This window comes from Abramis brama (assembly GCF_963993115.1).
Source record: "Abramis brama genome assembly, chromosome: 6".
In the NCBI taxonomy this organism is placed as follows: domain Eukaryota; kingdom Metazoa; phylum Chordata; class Actinopteri; order Cypriniformes; family Leuciscidae; genus Abramis; species Abramis brama.
The window spans coordinates 26,491,622-26,514,886 of record NC_139968.1 but is presented as its reverse complement, the minus strand read 5'-3'; the positions used below and the strand labels follow the sequence as shown (position 1 = coordinate 26,514,886).

The 23,265-nt window shown below is 38.6% G+C and overlaps 1 protein-coding gene across 4 annotated transcripts; it reads right to left on the bottom strand.

Moving 5' to 3' along the window:
- Positions 1 to 518: 518 nt before the first annotated feature.
- Positions 519 to 23,265, bottom strand: LOC311084904 (protein shisa-5-like). Of its 4 annotated transcripts, none has more exons than XM_084117195.1 (6): positions 23,132 to 23,265; positions 22,743 to 22,923; positions 17,748 to 17,872; positions 17,457 to 17,660; positions 15,967 to 16,060; positions 519 to 4,246 (listed from the first exon to the last, which is right to left on the bottom strand). In XM_084117195.1, exons 1-6 carry the CDS (start codon positions 23,190 to 23,192, stop codon positions 4,126 to 4,128), a joined length of 786 nt encoding a protein of 261 aa, XP_083973321.1. In that variant the 5' UTR covers positions 23,193 to 23,265; the 3' UTR covers positions 519 to 4,125. The 4 variants fall into 4 exon arrangements, with proteins under 4 accessions (XP_083973321.1, XP_083973320.1, XP_083973322.1 ...); XM_084117196.1 differs by lacking the exon at positions 519 to 4,246 and adding an exon at positions 9,693 to 14,632 and having other exon boundaries at positions 14,860 to 16,060; XM_084117197.1 differs by lacking the exon at positions 519 to 4,246 and adding an exon at positions 14,553 to 14,617 and having other exon boundaries at positions 14,860 to 16,060.

The window sequence follows — 23,265 nt, the reverse complement described above, 5'->3', positions numbered from 1 at the left end:
ACGTCTCACAGTGAAAGCAGACAAGAGTAGGCGGCTGCAGTCAGTGGAGGAGTGAAAGTGCAGTCAAGATGGACATTCTCACTTCTTGTAGTGAATCAGCCACCTACGACACCAAAGCACGGATCACACTTGCTAATACATTTCAATGATGTTGCTTTTATATAAAAGTTAATATGATGAACAAGACCCACTTTGATTTCCCCCACTGATGATTGAAGAAGCCCGGCATATGTCACTAAAGAGATTGACATTTTGAGTGAACATTATGAGGTAAAACATTTTTTTTTAAGTGAAACACTCAAATTTTTTTTAAAAAGTCACTCAACTTAACTTTTTGAGTTATGTTTTTGCTTTGATTTAAGTTGTATGTACTTAGAATATTAAGGATTTCATATGAGGGCTACATCACTGCAGTCGCACGTAACCGGCTCCATCACATCATCCACAACTGCAAGGATTCCATCTGTCATGCCACTCTTTGTCAGGCTGGAAGAGTGGAGGAAAAGAGGAGGGATCAGTTGCAGGAATAACTGATTTATTGAATATCAAAAGGCACACAAAAACAGGAACACAAGAAGGAATAATATACTCAATATATATTTAGTATAATTGGAAATATTCAGCATCATATTCAAAACATAAAATAAAAAAAATCTTGCTACTTATCTGTAAAAATAAGGTTAAAAGTATATACATAGAATTAAAAAATATTCCTTTTTTATCTCACCAGTAGGGGGTCCCATAAACATTCAAGTGGTGTAACTTCACCAAACATTGCATAAAAGTCCAAAATCTTTGCAAAAACCATTGCAAAAAAGTCCAAAATCTTTAGGTGTATTTTTCTCCAGCAGGTTTGCTGTCCATTGTCGACTTTGTTGAGTTTTACATTTTTTATGTTCTCCTGTAGACCTTTCTTTAGATTCCTTTTTTTTTAAAGAGACAGTAAGATATTTATTTTAACAATCAAACTATTCACATTTCTCACACATATAGAAATACATAAATATAAAACAGCAGTTAAACATTTACTAAATCTATAACAGTTTTAAAAAATAGGCTAACCCGAAATAACAGTTAAAAAAAAGGAACGGTGAAAGACCGTACAAAAAAAACATGTGGTTTCCTAATGCTTTAACAAAGGTTCCTTTAATAAAATACCCTTTCAACTGGTCAAAAAAAGTCGATGAGACTCATGACAAAATTATGGAAATTCAGCATCACTCATTGTTATTCAAATGCAACTGCATTTTAGACCCTCAAAGGAAGAACTCAAAATGGAAAACATTGACAAAACAGATCCTGCTGGCTGAAATGTAAAAATTGAAGCCATTCATGTTTCTGTGAGCGTTGTGCTGTTAACAAAAACGAAAATACAAAAGCAAAATTGCAAAAATAAACTAAACTACAACTTAAAGCTACAATGTGTAGGATTTACTCCCATCTAGCGGTGAAATGGTATATGACTACCAACTGAATATTAATTTCAAGCTTCCCCGGGCACCGCCATTGGCTAGCGGACCCCCACCTGCTGTTAGCATCCCATTGACTCCCATTCATTTTGGCGTCACTTTGACAGCGAATAACTTTACATCTGAGGCGTTTAAAGACTCCATTTCTCCATTATTTATTTCTAAAGAAACACGAAAATGTATAAAAGGCTCCATTACCTTGTATCTTACGTTATGGCCCCGTAGAAGCAGTTTTTGTAAAAAATAGGCTAACAATTGCGTCATAACCACGCGACTCTCTGTCGCACAGTACATAAATTACCGTATGGACAGGAGGAGAAGCTCGCGGGCAATCGGGGGGACGTGGAGGCAAAATGACAAAATAATTAATCAGAATACCTACTAAAAGTTTCTCCTGCTCCTAGCTCATGGACATATATTATATACTGTCTATGGTTTTAACTCCTACGGTGGCCAAGATTAACATGGCTTCCAGTTCGACTTCCCATGAGTGTTCCTTCAAGTGATGATTACTTTAAAAACTTACAAATTGCATTTAGTTATTTAGTCAGTTAACATGTTATGGCCTCTACCACAATATTTATTGTAAAAAATATTTAAATGCAAAAGAAAAGGTATGAGAGACGCTTGAATTTCCAGGTATGTCCCTCTTTGGCTAATGTATTTTAGCAACATGGCTGCCGCTGTGGTATAGTATCCTGTAACCATATCATATATAAACGCTAGATATCTTATGGCGCAGTCACTTACGGCATCACCGTTCGGCCATCTTGTCACAGTGAAGCTGTGCATTAAGGTGAATGATCAGCATGCACACAAATCCTCTTATCTCGCTGAAATCTTGACGGATTTACAAACGGTTTGGTTTCTTGCAAACGTTATTAACGTGGCTATAATTCCGAATGCTTGAACATGTATGTTATAATTATTCATATGTATGCACTGTATGTATGCAGTGTCATAACTACATCTCTGACGTTTATAACAAACCAAACCGTTTGAAAATCGGTAGCAAATTGAGCAAGTTATGGTTATTTAAAAGTACATGCACCATTAAACGAGTGAGCGAGCACACTGTGGCAAGATGGCCGCCACGTGCGGACGTCGACCTCCATTGGCCAGCAGCGAGCACGAGACATCTAGCCTTTATATATGATATCTATGCCTGTAACCCTATAGTGATGGGTCCGGGCTGAGGACCCAATTAGTATGCCAGTAGTATGCCTGATCTAAATCTGTTTGGTAAGGCGGTATCAGTGCAGTATAAGCTCAGGAAAAGCTCATAGCACGATCATCGGATAACGTTAGCTGTATGCTATGCTATTATCTAAGCTAACTAAAAAACACTACCAAGAGAAATGTTTAATTTCACAATCTATAGCTTCGGTTAAATACTAGTATATGAAATGTATAATTTAAAATACATTAAATACATTAATGATTCATTATAACGTAGTACAAACGTCTTCTATAATAAAGTGATTTTGTATGATTTGTAACCAGGCACTAAAGCGATTACCCATAAAACGTGCTTTGAACCAATCGGATTGCTTGGGTCCTCAGCCCGGACCCATCACTATAGGGTTACAGGATACTATACCACACCGCCATTCGAGTGACTCACTCGTATGTATTATAAATGGCAGATTCTACGCTTACGAGAATACTTTATTAGTTGATTGAAGTAGCCTAATTACTTTTGCACATATACTTTTGAAAGAACAAAGTGTTTTTTGCTAAGAATCGATTAAAAAAGTTACAGATTGTAGCTTTAAAAATTACCACGTTTTATTTCAGATTTTCGTTTTTTAGTATATCACATTGTATCAACAAAATGGTATTTTCTTTTAAAATTTACTCCAATAATCTTTGTTTTATGTACAGCTTAATAAAAAATCTTTACTTTTACAGTGTGTCGCAGAGTGAAACCTAAACTGAAAGGACTGATTGAAAATAAAACAGAAATAACTCTGACTATAACACATCCACTAGTCTTATATAATCTGCATCGTATCCGGGGCATTCTTACTGACGAGTTGTAATGGAAATTTTACATTTAGATGTGTTCTTTTACTTTTAGGTGTGTGCAACTTGTGTTAACGTTGAACATTTATTTTTACTCATAAGCATTTAAAGAAATATAATCATATAAGCTTGCAGGAACAAAATGTTCTGGGTAGCAAAGAGACTATGAGTATCAAAAAGTGACCTATTGTGTACTTCAAGTGTGAAAAGTATGTGCGCAGCTTTGATGAAAATAGAGATAAGCAAAATGTGTGAAAAAGCTGCAGCTAATAACAGGAAACTTTTGCAGACGTGATATTGTTCTGTCTATAGAATTTATGTTAGACAGAGATCTCGAACAAAGACGTGTTGCCTTTTAAGGTAAACCAAGGCGATCTTTTGAGACAGACCAGGATGTGTTAAGGGTATATAAGCTGGGCAAAAAGGAGAAGTCAGGGCCCTTCTCATATCAGACTCTGACTGATGTGTGAACAGCCAATTTTCTTGCAAGAAATAAAGATCTTTATAACATTTGAAATTTCCAGCTGTCTTCCAATTATTATTTAAAGTTGTGAAGTAATTTCCACGACAGAGTGCAAGCGCGTCAAACCTCCACAATCCAACAGTGACTGATGTGACAGACGCTTGTGGTTTAGTATCCGGTCTTCTGTGGCTGCATGTTATAGGCCAGCTGATCGGATGTCTCTGGGGGCGGATAAGCGATACCGGGCTGGGCAGGGGGCGGATAAGCACTACCGGGCTGGGCAGGGGGCATCATGGGGTACGTGGCCTGACTTCCTTCATATGGAGCCTGACCACTGGGATATCCAGGGCTTGCTGGAAATGCAAAAATACACTAATTATTTTCAAGGAAAATATCAGTACATGGTCTCAATCTGTCTAGTACTAGCTTAGGGGTTGCACAACTACTGGTTTCTCCTAGTCAAAACAATTGTTACTTAAGTACCTGTGGTAAAAAAAAGACAAAAACAAGTGCCAACAAGTGTTTATTAACTGAAACCCCAACAATTATGTCTGTCTTGTATTGTAAAAAGATGCCACACTTCATTTGCACTTACAGTCTTGTGGACTTACAATGGCCGCCACAAGTGCTACAAGTCCAGAAGACCGTAGGATGTCCCATTTGTCATTTTAGGTGCTTTTCAGAAGGGTGCTTGCGAACACCCCATTTGCTGCCGATATGCGTATGATATAAAAATATGTTCTGTATAGTATGAATATGTATGAATGTAATCTGGACGTACTACATTCGTCATGTTGTCATTATGCAGTCGTGGCCTAATGGTTAGAGAGTCAGACTTGTAACCTGAATGTTGCGAGTCTCAATACCAGCAGGAAATTACTGAAGTGCCTTTGAGCGAGGCACCTAACCCCCAATCACTCCCCCAATCGCTCCCCGGCTGCTCTGGGTATGTGTGTCCACAGTTTGCAGTGTGCGTGTGTGTGTTTACTACTCACTACTCCTAATGTGTGTGCACTAACTTGAATGGGTTAAATGGAGAGGACATATTCTGAGTATGGGTCTCATACTTCACATGTCACTTTCACTCACTTTATTATCATGTGATCTACCCTGCCATTCACAAATCCTCTCCCGTGGCCTCATGGGATAGTAAAGTGTCCATCGTATTCACACTTCAGAATCTCACTGGAAGTAGAAGGTCATCCGGGTACATTTTGCCTAGTACTGTGAATTCATACATACTCCTTTTGTTGAATACTGTTTTCCGCCTGCTATTAAAGTATGAGATTTCGGACACAGTAACTCTCTTTGAGCATTCGCTTTCATGGCTTGCAGGTTTGCTTTTAGTGAATAAAAACAGGTGCGTCGTTATGGTTATTGTCCGCTCAAGTACTCGATAGCTTCCGACAGCTGCAACTACTGTTTGAAGTATTCAACTACCCAACCAACCAGTGAATGCCATCTCTACTACACGGGTGTAAACTCAGTTCTATGCTGGGTGGACACCATGTCGTAATGAACATAAATAAAGCTCTGTATGCTTTCGATTCTCGCTGTATTTGGATGTCATACACCGATCGGTCTGCACAGCGCCACTTTAAGACAAACACACCCAGGAGGTACAGCGGCCACATGCTACAAGTCGTTGCTCTGAGAAAATGACCAGTTTACACGTTGTAATTACAAGTTCTACATGTACGTGAAGGCTTTTTATAGTTCAGAATCAGTATGGTAATTATGACATGGCGTGACGTGAACGCACCTTTAGCTTCAACCCTTCTGGCTAATTTTGAAAACTACAGGTATGTGTGTGTTGGAGCAGGGTTGGAACTAAACTAAAACAAAGTAAGTTTTTCTCCCCTGCTCTAGTGCTAGGTCTTCTCACCTGCCATGTTATATGAGGGTGGGGGTCCTGGTGCGTATGGCTGTCCGTGATATGGTCCTGTCTGCATAGGCTGAGCGCCGTAGCCCGGTTGAGTCGGCACAGGCTGGTATGCTGGATACTGAACTGGCTGCATGACAGGCTGCTGCTGCTGCTGAATGCATTGTACTGTATTCACGACTGTGGTTACATGCGTTCTTTCTACCACAGCTGTGGGAAAAACAAGACTGAAATAAATATATAATTCTTATCATTTTACTACCAGTCTAAATAATTTAACATTGTAACATTCTATTGACACTAAAACACTTACTTGTGGGTTTTGTGCACATTTTATAGATACAGCAGCAGGGGCAGCGGCGGCAGATGAAGATCACAATGCATATGATCACAATCACCATTATTCCTGAAACAATGGCGGGGCTATCACTGCTTTGTTTGCTGGACTGACTATGACAAAACATGAAGCAACAAGCATTATAAATCTATAAAATCGTATTATTATTTTATTTTTGATCATTGATCAATGATCCTTTTGTTTATAGAAAAATGATTTATTTTCCTATGTATCTGCAGTTAGTTTGAAGACTGGACATTAAAATTCACTTCTACACTCTTAAAAATAAAGGTTCTTTATTGGCATCTATTGTTTCATGACGAACCCTTACATTCATGGAAACATTTCATTGCACAAACGTTTCTTTAGATCATTTTTCCCAGTGTGAAGAATATTTTTTTAAAAGTTCTTTTTAGAGCCGTTCACTGAAAGATTCTTGGGGGAGCCGGAAATGGTTCTTCTATGACGTGGTTGCAAAAATCCTCTTTTGGAAAGGTTATTATTAAGATTGTAGGGGCAGATTTTGAGTACCCTAAGATTTTGATTAACATTTGCAGCATTAATAATTAAGATGCTTGCATATTGTAGTAGGTAGTAAATAAAAAGTATCTGTTCATTCACTCTCATGTTGCTTGAAATGCGTATGACTCTTATCTTGTGTAACACAAAATTAGTTATTGTCAAAATATAAAAGCTGCTCTTTTCCATATAATAAAAACACATGGTGTTACTGCACAGGGCTGCATTTCCCAAAAGAATCGTAGGCCTGAGTAGATTGTAGAACAATTGCCACCAATGGGGTCTAAGATCAACTTAGCTCATGATACTTTTGAGAATCAAAGCCCTGGATAGTTGCATTGTGCTTGGATTATTAAAAATCTACAATATCAAATTTGCAAACTTAGCCACTAGACTGGCACAAATATATATAACATCTGTTTATATAACAAACAGTTTTTCTTTGGTCCTGCCTTTTCTTGCTCAAGACCCCTCTTGAAAATAAATAAATAAGTAAATCCCCTCAACAAATTTTTTTAATGTTGCATCCTGTTCCTTGCCTAATTTTTCTTTCAATTGACTCATTTTTTTCAATTCAATTGAAAGCTTTCGCATGCAGCCAAAAACCTTTCATTCTTTGTTCTTTAAATATCAAGCAAAGCATTTTCCCACCTTGCACTACACAAAGTGGCTGTTAAAATTGTAACGTGTCAATCTGGGGGATACATCTTGCAAACTGGAGTTTAGTAAAAACGACCACATCCTCTGTAGGAAACGATGGGTGGAGCCACACACGGAGAGACAAAACCGGATTACAAAAGTAACATACATCGCAAAAACATTACAAAAAAAGTACATTTAATTAGGTTGCAGGTTTGAGATTAACCTCAGCAATTAGATACACACCAAATATTTCAGAAAAAATCAATATGGACTTGATGCAATGAGTTATCACTAGTTAACAGTTACAGATCATGAGGGAGAAATTAAAGCAATAGCTGACCCAAAAAATTTAAAGGATGTTTTTATTTTATTTTAAAGACTTCAAAATTTCTCTCCTTTTGTGGAAAAGGACTTTTGGGTCTAAAAGACATTTGAATTAAGACAGAATCGAATTAAAATGTCTTACACTTTGCACTTGTCTTGATCGGTTAACTTCGAATAAGTACTGGAGCAGCAGTATCTGTTATTACAGGTCCCACAGCAGTGCTCCCCATACTGGCATTTTATAAAGGGCTTGTACTCGTTACTGCTGGTGGTGTAGCTTCTACAGTCATCTCCAAAACCTTAAAGAACAGGGGAAATGTGACACATTTTATACAAAACAAACAACCGATAAATTCTAAAGTATCATATATTTATTTATTTATTGTCTGTAAACCGCCCAAAAACAAGTTTAAAGTGTTTCTTTAGATTTTTATAACAGCCCGTAGGCTATACTTACCGACTGTGAATAAACCCGCAGATAGGAGCAGAAAAACTGCAACGATAGAGGCCATAGCTCTTCTTCTGATGAAGCCTGCAGCACCAAATCCAACTGAGGCTCGTGAATAATGAAGTAGGTGCGTGTAAGGAACTGACAACTTCATCAAATGCAACGGTAAAACAAAAGCGAAAGAAGAAAAAACTTGTGAAACTTTCCTGAATGTGTAAATCTGAAAACCACAAAGTAGGCTATTTTAATGAATCTCTTTTTTTCACATGTAAGAACAGAAATGTTATAGGAAAAAGGATTTGAATTAATACGTCTAATTTGGAGCGCCTTATGTCGATCCAGTGTCTGATTTGATACAGAGGAATGTTCAAAGAGGGTGTAAATATATTTTCCCATACGTGGAGATGTTATAATAACTTATTTAACATAGCCTAAATTAGTTTAGTTTTAGATGTATGCACTTTATTGACCATTAAACAAAAGGCCATAACATGATATGTGTCAAAACAATGGGTCTCATTCACTAATAATTGCGTGGATTATTTTGTATAAGCACAGGAGAAAAAATCTCCCCCTAATTCAGAGCACGTACGTAGCTACGCACATGTATTTCTTCTTAATCTCGTTCTAATGTTAGAGAATTTGGAGTAGCCTATTCTAAATAGCGGCCGCGTGCACAAGTTTTTGTTTCATTTGCATAAAACACGCCCAATCTCCATATAAGGGTTTTCTGCACAACCTTTCCTTTAAAGGGTAACTAAACCCTAAAACAACTTTTTTTTAGTTAATGATCTGTAAGACTGGGGCTTTATTAATGCTGTTCATTGATTCAAGTAATTTTTTTGACATTTGGGTATAAAGTGTCTTAATTCTATAATATATGGTGTAAAAAGGTCTGAGTGCTGCCCTCTTGAGGTTGAACAGTGGCTACTGCAGTTGAATTTTCCTATAGAGCTGGTAAGTCCCGCCCCTTCCGCTAACCCCACTGGACCTCTAGGTTGAAAAATCGTCAATGCAAGTGAATGTGAGAAAATAATTATTTTCTGGTCCCGTTTGAATTTTGCCATGAATGTGAACATATGTTGTCTGTGAATTTTTTATATATTTTTTTCGTGTAAAGACTGCTACAATTTAGCGGGTAGAAGTTTGATACGGTTAGACTTTGTGTGAGAGCACTTTGTGGACTACAACTCTTCGCTGCTTTCGATGCGTTTGATATACGTCACCACCACTAGCACACGGATCCCGTTATACATGGCTGTGTCTTTGGTACAAAACACACAGGCATCTCGATCTGTCTCCATAGATTATCACAGCATTAGCACCGTGATTTAACAAGTGGAGGGAAAATGTGTTATGGGGTGACGTCACATAGGCGACATGTAGTCTTTCTCGTTATGTCTTTTCCACAACTGCTAGCCAAAGAATCATACAATATACTGTCAAACTCGTAACATGAAAAATTATATAAAAAATTCACAGACAACATATGTTCACATTCATGGCACAACTCAAACGGGACCAGAAAATAATTATTTTCTCACATTCACTTGCATTGACGATTTTTCAACCTAGAGGTCCAGTGGGGTTAGCGGAAGGGGCGGGACTTACCAGCTCTATAGGAAGTTGTGGTGCTCTGTGACGTAAGAGAGTACTAGCTAACCACGCCCTTGCCTACAGAGAGACGCCGTCTCAGGTGCATGCCCCCCCTCCGCTGGGCTCTGCCCACTTTTCCAGCATTTTTCAAATATTGCCAGTCGGTGGAGTCAGGCTCTGACCAGGGATTTAGATATTACCCTTTAAAGCCGTTTGACACTCTCGTCAAACAATCGAAAGCTGTCGATTTGTTTGTGAAAACGTTCGTTTCATTTGTGTGTACACATGCTTAGTGTATGAGAGACCCACTTATTTAATTTTGGCAGAAAATGCCTTCCATAACTACTGAGTGCAAATTCTTAAGTTAAAATAAAGTGAAACAAACTAGTGGGCCGAATGTTTTGCTAACATCCCTAGGTTATAAAAAAAATATTTTTGAATGTTCTCTGAACTTTAAAGTGCCCCTATTATGGATTTTTGAAAATGACCTTTCATGTAGTGTGTAACATAGCTCAAAGTGAATGAAGACATCCTGCAAAGTTTTAAATCTGAAAGTGCAACGTATATAAAGTTATCGTCTTTCAAAAGTAAGAGTCGACTCTGAGTCAATGAAATGAATCGTTTTTCAAACAAGTCATAAGCTGTTTTGTTGTCAAGACGAAACTTTAGCATATTGCCCGCCCACTTATTGCACGCAGACACCAGGGAAAACCCTTTCAAACACTGCAGCTGATTCCTGTGGATACTGGTCAGCATCATGTGAAGGTAAAGCCAGTTTTTTTTTTCACTGCCCAAGGACAAGTACGTGAAGAATCAGTGGTTAAAATTCATCTTTACCATGATACCACAGCAGTATAATCCTAAACTTTTGCTGTGTTCCCTTTATTTTACTGAGACTTCTTCTCAAATCTCGGAGTTCAATGCAGGATTCGACACTATGGATTATCGCAGTGCCAGCTAAATAGGTCGAGAGAATATACCAACAAAGTCACGTGGCGTGACGTATGCTGAGCCCTGAAGAGTTATAAGCTACAGTAGCTCAGCATTCTGCCTCGGTACGCCTTTCTCACGCATTCCGAGTGACTGAGAACTCTGACGGTCGGTAAGAATGAAACAGAACACTAGTTACGTATGTAACTGTGGTTCTGTGAATTCTGGATGACAGTCTCTAACAGTAAACAAATTTCCAGAGAGAGAGCCATTGCGCGAACCGCGTCTCTGACAATCGTAGGAACAATTTTTGAGAATCTGGGAGGCCGCCGTCGAAACTGTAGAGTATATCCCCTGTTTAAGGTTGTCAACACCCAGGGGTCTGCTGTGTTGGACCTACAGTATTCCAGCTGTTCTATAGAAAAATGGTCGACCACCGTCCTGACTATCTCAGGCTTTATGTGCTATTTTTAGTGGTCCCGGGGGGACGCTAACGGGGTCCTTATGGAAACTGTCGATGAGGTGGGCGAAAAACTCTCGCATCTTCAGGAACACGAGGTCTTTGAGGGGGCTGTGACTGAGGTGTAGTGTGCCGACGGAAGCGTTGCTCCGGTGTGGCATAGTGATGTGGGGTCTGAACCGCTGGCATCCTAAAGGTAGGGTTGCACTGCATCTGTGTCAGTTGACGAGTGGCTTCAGACAGCTTTACCCACTTTTCCAACAGTTCCGGAACATTTGGACCAAAAAGATGCCCGGGGACAAATGGAAGATCTCTCAAGGTTTTCTTACAGTCCTCCGGTAGCCGTGCTTGGGCAAGCCACACTTGACGGCGGGCTGCCAGAAGCGTGGCTGTAAGACTACCCAGCTCGCAGGTCACATGGCATGTTGCCAACAGAGCAGTTTACAGAAATTGTGAAATAGAGGGATCCGCAATTGTAGGTTCCAGCGTACTGGTGGCGGCAAGAAGTAACTGGCAGATTGTATTTTCTGCATGAACAATGTAGGTAACAGACTCGTATGCCTTTTTAAGCAAGGAATCCGTACAACCGCATTGCGCACTTGGACATCGCACATTCCCTCGTAGAGCCTCATCAGGAGAAACCACCAAAGCTGCCATAGGCTGCACTATCTCCGGAGCGCGACCCAACCCGATAGAATCTGCTTCAGCCATAGATGCTAGCGTTTGAGCAATCTTTGAGCGCCGCTTAGGTGGGACAGAACCAGTGAGAGCATTTGAAAATTCAGCCATAAAAACCTTATATGGTGGCATGGCAAAAGAAGTTGCAGCTGTGGTCTGTCTGAAGAACACATTCGTTTGGGCAGATTGAACAGGTGACTCATCAAGTTCTAGATGAGCAACTGCCATTCGAAGCACAGCCAAAGTATCATCGGAGGCAGACTGGTCTTGTTCAGACGACTAAACTGACCCCCTATAGACCCCTCCGCTGCTGGGTAAGTGAAAACCGCCTGAAGTGATGGTTGTGCAGACACATCCATAGTATGATCGTAAAAAAAGGAATCTGAAGCACTAGTAGAAAGCACATCCAACTCAGAATGATGAGAAAAACAAGGGGAATCAAGAGACTCTTCCCCAGCTCCCTGAATCTGAACATTCTCATCCTCCTGTGTCAACTTCACAGATGTAGCAGATGTGACAGGCTGATGTGAGTGAAGCAGGCGTTTCAGCTCTGCCATCTCTGAAGAAAGCACCGACACCATCATAGAAAGTGAACTTCTCTTAACATGTGAATGTTCATCTCCTCGCGAAGTGGCCTTGTTAGCTGGGAGGGGAGCACCAGCTGCCGCCGACGGCCTGCGCTTCCAAGTGCGCGAAGGGGTTACATCTAACTGCCCAAATTTCACTGTTGAATTGGGGTCTAACTCGGCAAGACGGAGCCGTTGTTCCGACATAGGCAAAAGGCTGTAGTGCATGCACAGGTCCGTGAGAGCCTCTCGCAGATGTTGAACACCCAAACACGACGGGCAGATGTCATGACCGTGGTCAGGGAGAAGATTATTAGGGCACAGCTTATAAATCAGTGGAAAACCAGTGGCAATCAAGCTGTGAGCCATAGTTACTCGCTAATATCATCCTCGGATAGCACCGTAAGGTTAAGTTAAGCGGGATGAAAAAATAATAAAAATAAAAAGATTCCCTCGGGTGAACCGACAGGTAATGCCAACAAATATCTCACGAAAAAGAGAAAAAAAATTCTAAAAAGGCCGGCGGATTGAACCGAGGAACAAAAAGTATAACATGAATTTGAGTATAACACTCTGAATAAATGTCAACGGAGACTCATAGGCGCGGAAAACACATATACCACAGTTTTTATAGATTCGAGAAAACAAATAAGACTAACATGTCACCTTCAATATGATTGGTTCAATTGGTTCAAAAGCCCCAACCTTTTTCCTCTGTCAACGGCACAAGCAAACTCTGATCATGTGATGACTTAATTTGTCAATCACAAGATTCTAACAGACTGTTTAGTTTCATTTCCCCTTTCTGTATTTTTACACACATACTCAAACAGTCAAAGTCACATGTTTTCCATAGTTTCGTACAGTACATCCTGTTCAAATGTTAGATGTTAAATAAGGTTAGATGTTAAACATGGTTAGTTTAATATACAGTTTAAAATTTCGGTCCCACTTTATATTAAGTGGCTTTAAGTACTATGTACTTAGATGTACTTACATTGAAATTAATAATTTGATACAATGTACTTATTGTGTAACTACATGTTTTTACATTGTACTTACATTTTAAAAATTCCTGCATGTAATTACAGCTGTAATTAATTTATGTAATTACATTTGTAATTACACAGTTGACCCTTCCCTTACACCTTAAACCTACCCAATCCACCTCACCTGTCCCTAACTTTACCCGTATCACACCTCAATAGCAGCAAAAGTGTTTTACAATACAACATGAACACAATAAGTACATTGTACTTATTTTTTCATGTAAGTACATAGTACTTAACGCCACTTAATATAAAGTGGGACCAAAATTTCTATGACAGAAGATAATAGTTAATTGCAGCTAGCTTACGTGACCAACCAGTCAGCTAAGTTAGCTACCAGTCAGAAAAGTGTAAATTCAATACTGAGGTCATAGTTAAATTAGTTGTTGCACTACATTGTAGTCAATTTTTTTTTATTTTTTTTTTTTTATCATGCATGAGGTGGTCAGATTCAGAATATTAGAAATACATCTGGATATAAAGCAAATAAGTACAGCAGCACCCCCACAAATAAGACCTCAATGCTAAAACGTGTAAATGAATTTACACCTCTGACAGTATAAAAAATCCTGAACATTATAGAAAAGCAGAATTTATGGTTGAGCTCTGTAGGCCTATATATAGTACGGTATCATAATGCTATAAAAATATAAAATCCCGTATTTGCATAATGTTGGATAAGCAAAATAATCACTTCTTCTAATCACGCTTCTTCCGTGTTGTTGTTGTGTAAGACTAACAATTTGAATAACAATAGTGGTTTGTATATATATTTATTTATTTATTTATTTATTTTTCTCATTTCATTTTCTCATTTCTCTCCCTGTAGGAAGTCGAACGAGTTTCTTTGAAGACAGAACATTCAAGGAAAACTTACCTACCCTCTCCCTAGATATAATTAAATGTTTTGTTGAATGCAATTGGTTGCCTTGTATATTTTTTACTGTTGACCAAACTTCTTTCTTGACTTAAACTGAGCAGCTTTAATTGATATTCACTTGTTGTGCAGGTTTATGTGAATGTATTTAAACATAATATAACATAACATTAGGATGTTAATTATGACCATAGAATCACAAGAAAAATGTATACTGTAAATGTATATCTTATGGGAGCAGTCCCCATTCCCTCCAAAATAAACTTACACAAAAAATGTATTCAATTCAAAGGGCTTTATTGACATGAAAGTTTCAAGAAGTATGTGTGTGTGTGTGTGTGTGTGTGTGTAACTGGAGAGATGGTTACTGAGTGAAATAACTTCCTAAATACGATCCATAACTTTAACGTTAGCCTACTGTTAAAGGATTCATTTTAGTATGGCTAATGTACCCCTACATCCTTTCAAACCATTCAGTACAGTACATACAGTATATGTATTGTGTACATGTACTGAAATGAATCCCGTTAACAGTAACGTTAATGTTATAAACATTATTCCACTCAGTAACCATATCTCCAGTTTCATTTCAACTGACCTCTGTTAATGTTAATGCAGTCTCTCCATCATATATTTACAGACAATTCCTGTAAATTTATTCTACGTTATGGGAGCACCCAATTTCCCTCCAGAATTAAACACAAAAACGTATTAATGCTGTGTTTCTGCTACTCCCCAGAAAAAAAATGTTATTGCAAGCAATTTAAGTGTCAACGTAATAATCAATGTACATTATGCGCAATGTAATATTTACCAATAATTGCTGAAAATATAGCTGCTGTCTGGCAATGCAGATTTGTTTGGAACTATGTAGAGCTACATGGACAATGTGACGGCGTGACAACGCTCATATTTAACGGCTCTGGTTTGGTGTAGGAAGCATAGACAGTATATAAACTGGACACAGCGACCCCATTGGATTCAACGGAGACAAGTGAAGTCAATTAGAAGCACTCACTTCCTGATGGCTGAGCGTACTGCGCAGACTCAAACTGAGCTTGACGACGTGGATGTGACGTGAGCAACCCGTCTGTCTTCTAGTAGCTGTGCCTGTGCCGAGAGAAATCTGAATCATTCCCTTCCGAAACTTGCAGAGACGGAGAGTGTGAGTAGGAGCTGTCCATGAGCTAGGAGCAGGAGAAACTTTTGCTAAGTATTCTGATTAATTATTTTGTCATTTTGCCTCCACGTCCCCCCGATTGCCCGCAAGCTTCTCTTCCTGTCCATACGGTAATTTCTCTACTGTGCGACAGAGAGTCGCGTGGTCATGACGCAATCGTTAGCCTATTTTTACAAAAACTACTTCTACGGGGACATAACGTAAGATACAAGGTAATGGAGCCTTTTATACATTTTCGTGTTTCTAGTAGAAAGTAGAAAGTTTTGAATGACTTCAATAATCTTTGTTCTAAACTGAAAGGACTGATTGAAAATAAAACAGAAATAACTCTGACTAACACATCCACTAGTCTTATATAATCTGCATTGTATCCGGGGCATTCTTACTGACGAGTGAAAGTGCGTCAAGCCTCCACAATCCAACAGTGACTGATGTGACAGACGCTTGTGGTTTAGTATCCGGTATTCGGTGGCTGCATGTAGGCAGGATTGTAGGCTGGCTGATTGAATGTCTCTGGGGGCGGATAAGCACTACCGGGCTGGGCAGGGGGCATCATGGGATACATGGCCTGACTTCCGTCATATGGAGCCTGAACACTGGGATATCCAGGGCTTGCTGGAAATGCAAAAATACACTAATTATTTTCAAGGAAAATATCAGTACTATCAGTCTATCTAGTACTAGCCTAGCACTACTACCTATAATTTCTACTAGTTGCAAAACAATAGTTACTTGAGTAACTGTGGTTTATGCTACAGTTTTTAAAAAAGACACAAAAAAACAGTATGTGTCAACAAATGTTTATTAATTGACAGCCCAACAATTATGTCTTACTTGTATTGTAAAAAGTTGGCACACTTCATTTGCACTTACGGTCTTGTGGACTTCACAAGTGTTCAACACTAGACCGCCACAAGTGTTCATTTTTACAGTTAGCCTAAGGGGTATTAAACAACATTCGCATCCTCATATACAGTACATCTGGAAAGTATTCACAGTGCTTCAGTTTTTCTACATTTTGTTACAGCCTTACTCCAAAATGGACTAAATGGCCAGCGTTTGTGCTCTGACATGCACTGTTAACTGTGTGACCTTATATAGACAGATGTGTGCATTTCCAAATCATGACCAATCAACTGCATTTACCACAGGTGGACTCCAATCAAGTTAGTAGAAACATTTCAAGGATGCACCTTAGCTCAATTTTGAGTGTCATGGTAAAGGCTGTGAATACTTATGTACATGTCATTTTTTATTTTTAATACATTTTCAAAGATTTCCAACAAACTTCTGTCACGTTGTCATTATATGTATTAGTACTACATTCGCCCATGTTGTCATAATGGCCTAATGGTTAGAGAGTCAGACATGTAACCTGAAGTTGCGGGTTCGAGTCTCAATACCAGCAAGAAATGACTGAGGTGCACTTGAGCAAGGCACCTAACCCCCAATCACTCCCCGGGTGCAACAGCAAAATGGCTGCCCACTGCTCCGGTGTGTGTGTCCACGGTTTGCAGTGTGTGTGTCTGTTCACTACTCACTCATGCAATCTCTAGTACAGTGGTTCCCAATTCCAGTCCTCGTGACCCACTGCTCTGCACATTTTGTATGTCTTTCTTATCTGACACACTCAGTTCAGTTCATGGAGTCTCTCCTAATGAGCTGATGATCTGGTTCAGGTGTGTTAAATAAGGGAGACATACAAAATGTGCAGAGCAGTGGGTCACGGGAACCACTGCTCTAGTACAGGGGTGCAAAACTCAGCTCTATGCTGTGTGCATGCCACATGTTAAGTCGTAGCTCTCGGAAAATGACCAGTTTACACATTGTAATTAGAAGTTCTACATGTACATGAAGGCTTTTTACAGTTGGCGTGAACGCACCTTTAGCTTCAACCCTATAATTAAACGCACCTGATTCAGCTGATCAAGCAGGCTTATTTGAAAACTACAGGTATGTGTGTGTTGGAGCAGGGTTGGAAGTTTTTCTCCCCTTCTCTAGGTCTTCTCACCGGCTATGTGGCATGGGGGTGGGGGTCCAGGTGCGTATGGCTGTCCCTGATATTGTCCCGTCTGCATAGGCTGAGCGCCGTAGCCCGGTTGGGTCGGCACAGGCTGGTATGCTGGATACTGAGCTGGCTGCATGACAGGCTGCTGCTGCTGCTGCTGAGTGCTTTGCGTATTCATGACTGTGGTTATATGTGCTCCTACCACAGCTGTGGGAATAAAACAGAGACATTTGTTTAATAATTCTTATCATTTTACTACCAGCCTAAACGTTATATTGACACTAAAACACTTACGTCTGGGTTTTCTGCACATTTTATACATAAAGCAGCAGGGGCAGCAGCAGCAGACGATGAACACAATGCATATGATCACCAATCCCATTATTCCTGAAACAATGATGAGGACTTCACTGTTTTGGCTGTTGGACAGATTATGAAAATATATGAAGCAACAAGCATTATAAACACTCTTTATCATGTTCTAGTATATTTAATCTATAAAATTGTGTTTATAATTATATTTCTTGATCATAATTTTATTAATTAGTTTTATTTATTTAAATGTTAATTGTTTATTATTTATTTTCCTATGGACTGGACATTTGAATTCACTTCTACACTCTTAAAAATAAAGATTCTTTATTGGTATCTATTGTTTAATGAAGAACCTTTACATTCATGGACAATTTTTTTTTTCAAAGGTTTTTTTTTAAGAACTGTTCACTGAAAGATTCTTTGGGGAGCCAAATGGTTCTTCTATGGCTTGGTTGCTGAAAATCCTCTTTCGGAGCTGTTATTATCAAGATTGTAGGATTATTTTGATTGCAACTTCTGAAATAAAACATTTGTAGCTCCATTACTGGGGTAAAAACTTGAAAAAGGTGGATGTTGCATCATGCTTCTTCTCTTTTGCCTCATTTGTCATTAAATTGACTCAATAAATGTGAACGCTACAGCTTTCACAACCAAAAACGTGAACTATTTATTCTTTGTTCTTTAATTATCAAGCAAAGCATTTTTCCACCTTGCACTACACAAAGTGGCTGTTGTTATGTTGTAACGTGTCAATCTGGGGGATGCATCTTGCAAACTGCAGTTTAGTAAAACGACCACAACCTCTGTAGGAAACAACGAGTGGAGCGACACACAGAGAGACAAAACCTCAAGTAACACACATCACAAAAACAATACAAAGGTAAATTTAGTGATAAGGTTTCAGGTTTGAGATTAACCTCAACCATTGGATTAAAACTACTAACATCACCATGATTTTACGCTTCACCGATGTATGACTAGTTAATCTTTTTAAACACTTTCAAAATTTCTCCTGTTTTGTGTAGGGGTGAATGTGGCACAACCTAACGCGGGGCTAGCTGTAACACACTTGTTTTAAATACCTCCACGCATGCCAGCATGACGAAACTTAGTGTATTTACTAGTTGCCATTTCAACACTATATAGAGAAAAAAATGTGCCAAAATTCAGAAATCTTTGGAAGATATCACTGAACATAACCTTCGTTGACCTTCGTTTAATCCGAGATGCAGGTAATGCTGCAGCTCTGATTTTATTGAATTTGAGTGCGGCTTTTGATACAATAATCTATAGACCATGTGATTCTCATAAAGCGGTTATCCCAATTGGTTGGAATACGTGGGACAGTTTTAACCCTTTAAGGGGCAAGCATAAATAAATTTGATGGAAAAATGATTAATTGCTATTTTTGTATGTATCTAGACTAAAATGACACAGTTCATGCATTTTTTCCAAAATATGACCTTTATTTTCCAAGTTACACTCTGTATCTCCCGAGATATATTGCCCATTTAGGGTAACATTTTGCAAAGTATTCTTTTTTATTATAGTTCATATGACAACTTTTAAAACATTTAATGAACAATTAATTAGCTACATTTTTTCATGTTACCCATACAACATTAGAAAAATTGGAAAAAACTGAACTTTTTCTCCCAAGATGCATTGCCTATGTAGGATATACATTTAACATTTCATAACTTTTTAAACAGTTCATGTGCCGATTTGTAAAACACCTTTTTCCTGTTTTGTTTTTTAATTCTAACATCTTCCCTGTGGTGCCCCACACCAGATATATTCTATGGGCAATGGAAGCTGAGAAAACTGTTGCGAGCATTTTGTCCAGTGACCAGGCAAAGCCTCACTTTGCACTTCTGACACATGATGGATGTCTGCCCATCCTGGCACATCCTGCAACCTTTGTCCTATTCAATATCTGTAGAGAACAGGCCTCAAAACATAAGAATATCTGTGAGTGATCAGCCCTGTTAAATACCCTTATATGGGCAATGTATCCCCCAGGATACAGGCATTCAATGCCTGATAACCAAAGTTGTGAGAAGATTATTTTAAAAATATCCACAAGAACATGTAAAACTATCCTTAAAAAAATATTTTCTAAAACAAAATCACTCTAAAATATCATAATCGTGAAAAATATAAAAACACTTAGCTCATGGCCAGTGTCTTTGTCCACGTATGCTGCCATTTTGGATTTTGATACAAATGTTTGGAACGTTGGCATAAAGTCACATGACCTGATTACATGACCCATCACCCCATCAGTGTTTCTCATCAACTGCAACCACATAATGCCCCTCCCCCCATGGCCATTCCCCCTACAGCCTGTTAAATGACTGTATCCCCCAAGATACAGAAACTCTTTAAGGGTTAAAGTGGTTCAAGTCTTATCTTACTGATAGAGCATTCTCAATGAAGTATGGTAACTTTGTTTCAACAACAGTGCCTATCACTTGTGGGGTTCTGTTACTGGCCCTATTTTATTTTCTTTGTACATGTTGCCCCTGGGTTCGAAAAATATGGCGTCTCACCATTTGTACACTGACAATCCACAAATTGATCTCCCTTTGAAATCAGGAGAGAATTGTAGTTCTAACTCACTGTTGGCATGTCTGGAGGAGGTTAAGAGCTGGATGACCCATCATTTGGTTCAGTTAAACCAGAGTAAAATTGAGATTATGCTTTTTGGCCCTGCCAGAGGAGACTTCGATATTGCAACGTATTTTGGCACATGGTCAGACTATTGCCATGACCAAGTAAAAATGTAGGAGTTATGTTTGACCCAGAGCTGAAATCTGATAAGCAGATTAATGCCGTGGTTAAGGGTCGCTTTTTTTTCAAATTAGGACTATTGGACGTTTAAAGTCTAATCTGTTGAAAAACAGATTTATCAATAATTATTAAAGGGGTGGTTGATTATTTCACTTTTCTAACTTTAGTTAGTGTGTAATGTTGCTGTTTGAGCATAAACAACATCTGCAAAGTTACAACGCTCAAAGTTCAAAGCAAAGAGAGATATTTTCTTTTAAAGAAATCGTTTTTTAAAGACTACAACAATCAGCTGGTAGGGACTACACAAGCTTCCTCCCGGATTAGTGACATCACCAACCCTAAAATTTACATAAACCCCGCCCCCGGGAACACGATTTATGGATTATCATGACAGAATATGCTAATCAATGAGTAGAATATAACTACACATAAGCTACATAAATGAATCAACTAACCATTCAAAAATGTTGTCTACATGTTGTCACTTCTTCTTGAGTCTCCATCATTGTCTGACTCCGGTTTGAACATAAAAGGCTAAAGGTTTTTGAAATTTTCAGTGCATGTCTGTGTGAGGTAAAAGAACACAAGCTCTTGATGCTCCGCCCACTGTGCCGGGAGCAGCAGCTCATTTGCATTTAAAAGGACACACACAAAAACGGTGCATTTTTGCTCACTCTCAAAAAGTGACAACTTTAACATGCTATATAAAAATATCTGTGGGATATTTTGAGCTAAAACTTCACATACACACTCTGGGGACATCAGAGACTTATTTTACATCTTGTGAAAAGGGCATTATACCACCCCTTTAATGCCTTTGTTCTGTCTCGTCTTGACTTTTGCAATGTTATGTATGTGGTGTCCTGTCAGACCACTATATCACGCTTGCAATTAGTTCAGAATGTGGCGGCTCGGCTGCTGGTGTGTGCTAAGAAAAGTCATCACATTTCTCCTATTTTAGCTTCTCTCAGGCGGCTACCAGTGGATTTCAGGATAAAATATAAAACTCTGCTGTATGTTTTTAAAGCAGTGCATGGGATAGCTCCTGTTTATCTGAGCTTATTGCTCTTCATCAAGCACCTAGGTCTTCAAGATCAAATAATAAGTCATTGCTTTCTGTCCCTCAAGCTCATTTAAAGTTAAAAGGTGATCAGGCCTTTGCTGTTGTGGGTCCCGAGGCTTTGGAATAGTCTGCCTCTTGAACTAAGAGAGATCACTACTTTAAATGTATTTAAAGCTTGTGTTAAAAATTATTTCTTGTCTTTAGCTTTTGAGAGGTTGGGCTAGTATCTGTATTAGTAAGTTGCATGTTGTTTTTATGTGTTGTTTGTTGTTATGCTGCTGATTGTACAGCACTTTGGTCTGCAGGTGCAGTTGTAAAGTGCTTTATAAATAAATAAAGTAGGCTAAGTAAAATAACCATTGCAAAATAAAAATTCTTATGTTAATTTTTCATGTTTTTTTAATTTTTATTTAAAATTAGACAAATCTGATATTGTTTTAATCTTATATCTGTTATTTAATAGTTGAAATAGTTCTTAAATGCTGATCTAACCTGCAGAAGACACTATCCGGGTAGACTGCGCAGATGGGGAATGTTGTAACACTGCGTTACAATGTGCCCCTATTAGAATTATTCTATACAATACTTTTATGAATTCTATTGAGAAACCAGGTGAATAAATACTGAGAGTCAATGTTCAGAATTATTATTATTATTACGTTTTAAACTATGCTGTATAGCTGTTTTTTTTCTTTTTTCTTCGTTGTCAAACTCAAAAATGTGTTTATTTTTAATTATTAAAAAATGACATTGTTTTACATGAAAAAGTTAATAATTGTATTTTAGTGAGAAAATATTTTAGTTGGTCTTGGATCATTTTTTTATTAGATCAGATTACATTTTAAGCTGTCATGGTCATGGCCACACGCTACACCATGTTGTCACATTTCACTTCCACACTAAAACAAAACCACATAATTGTATTAGACATGTGTGAAATTAATGCGGGAAAAAATAAATACTTTGAACCCTAAGTATAGGTTTACACAAACTGAGGAAGTCCTAAAGCAGGAGAGACAATCATACGAGTTTTGAATGAAATGAAGATGTGTAAAAAAGGACTTTTTTGGGGTCTTTAAGACATTGTATTAAGACTGAAACGACTTAAAATTCCTTACACAGTGCACATGTATTGCTCCTCCGTGGATAACTTATTTCCAAAGTAGCAGCAGTATCTGTTATCGCAGGTCCCACAGCAATCATGCGAAAAAGACCCGAAGTCGTTGCTGCAGCTTATCGGCGGCTTGTACTCGTGTTTGCTGGTGATGTAGCCGATACAGTCATTGTCATCATCAAAACCTTAAAGAACAGGGGGAATGTGGCACATTTAATACAAATACAAACAACTGATAGACTACACTGTAAAGTCTCAGAAAAACAGAATTTTAAAGTAATAGTGTAAGTGCGGAGTAAACTATTTATTTTGTACTTGACAGCCATCGGTAAACCGCCCAAAAACAAGTTTAAAGTGTTTCTTTATATTTTTATAACAGCCCGTATAACTTACCGACTGTGACCGTGAATAACCCCGCAGACAGGAGCAGAAGAACCGCGACGGTGGAGGCCATAGCTCTTCTTCTGATGAAGCCTGCAGCACCAAATCCAACTGAGGCTCTTGAATAGTAATGAAGTAACTAGGTG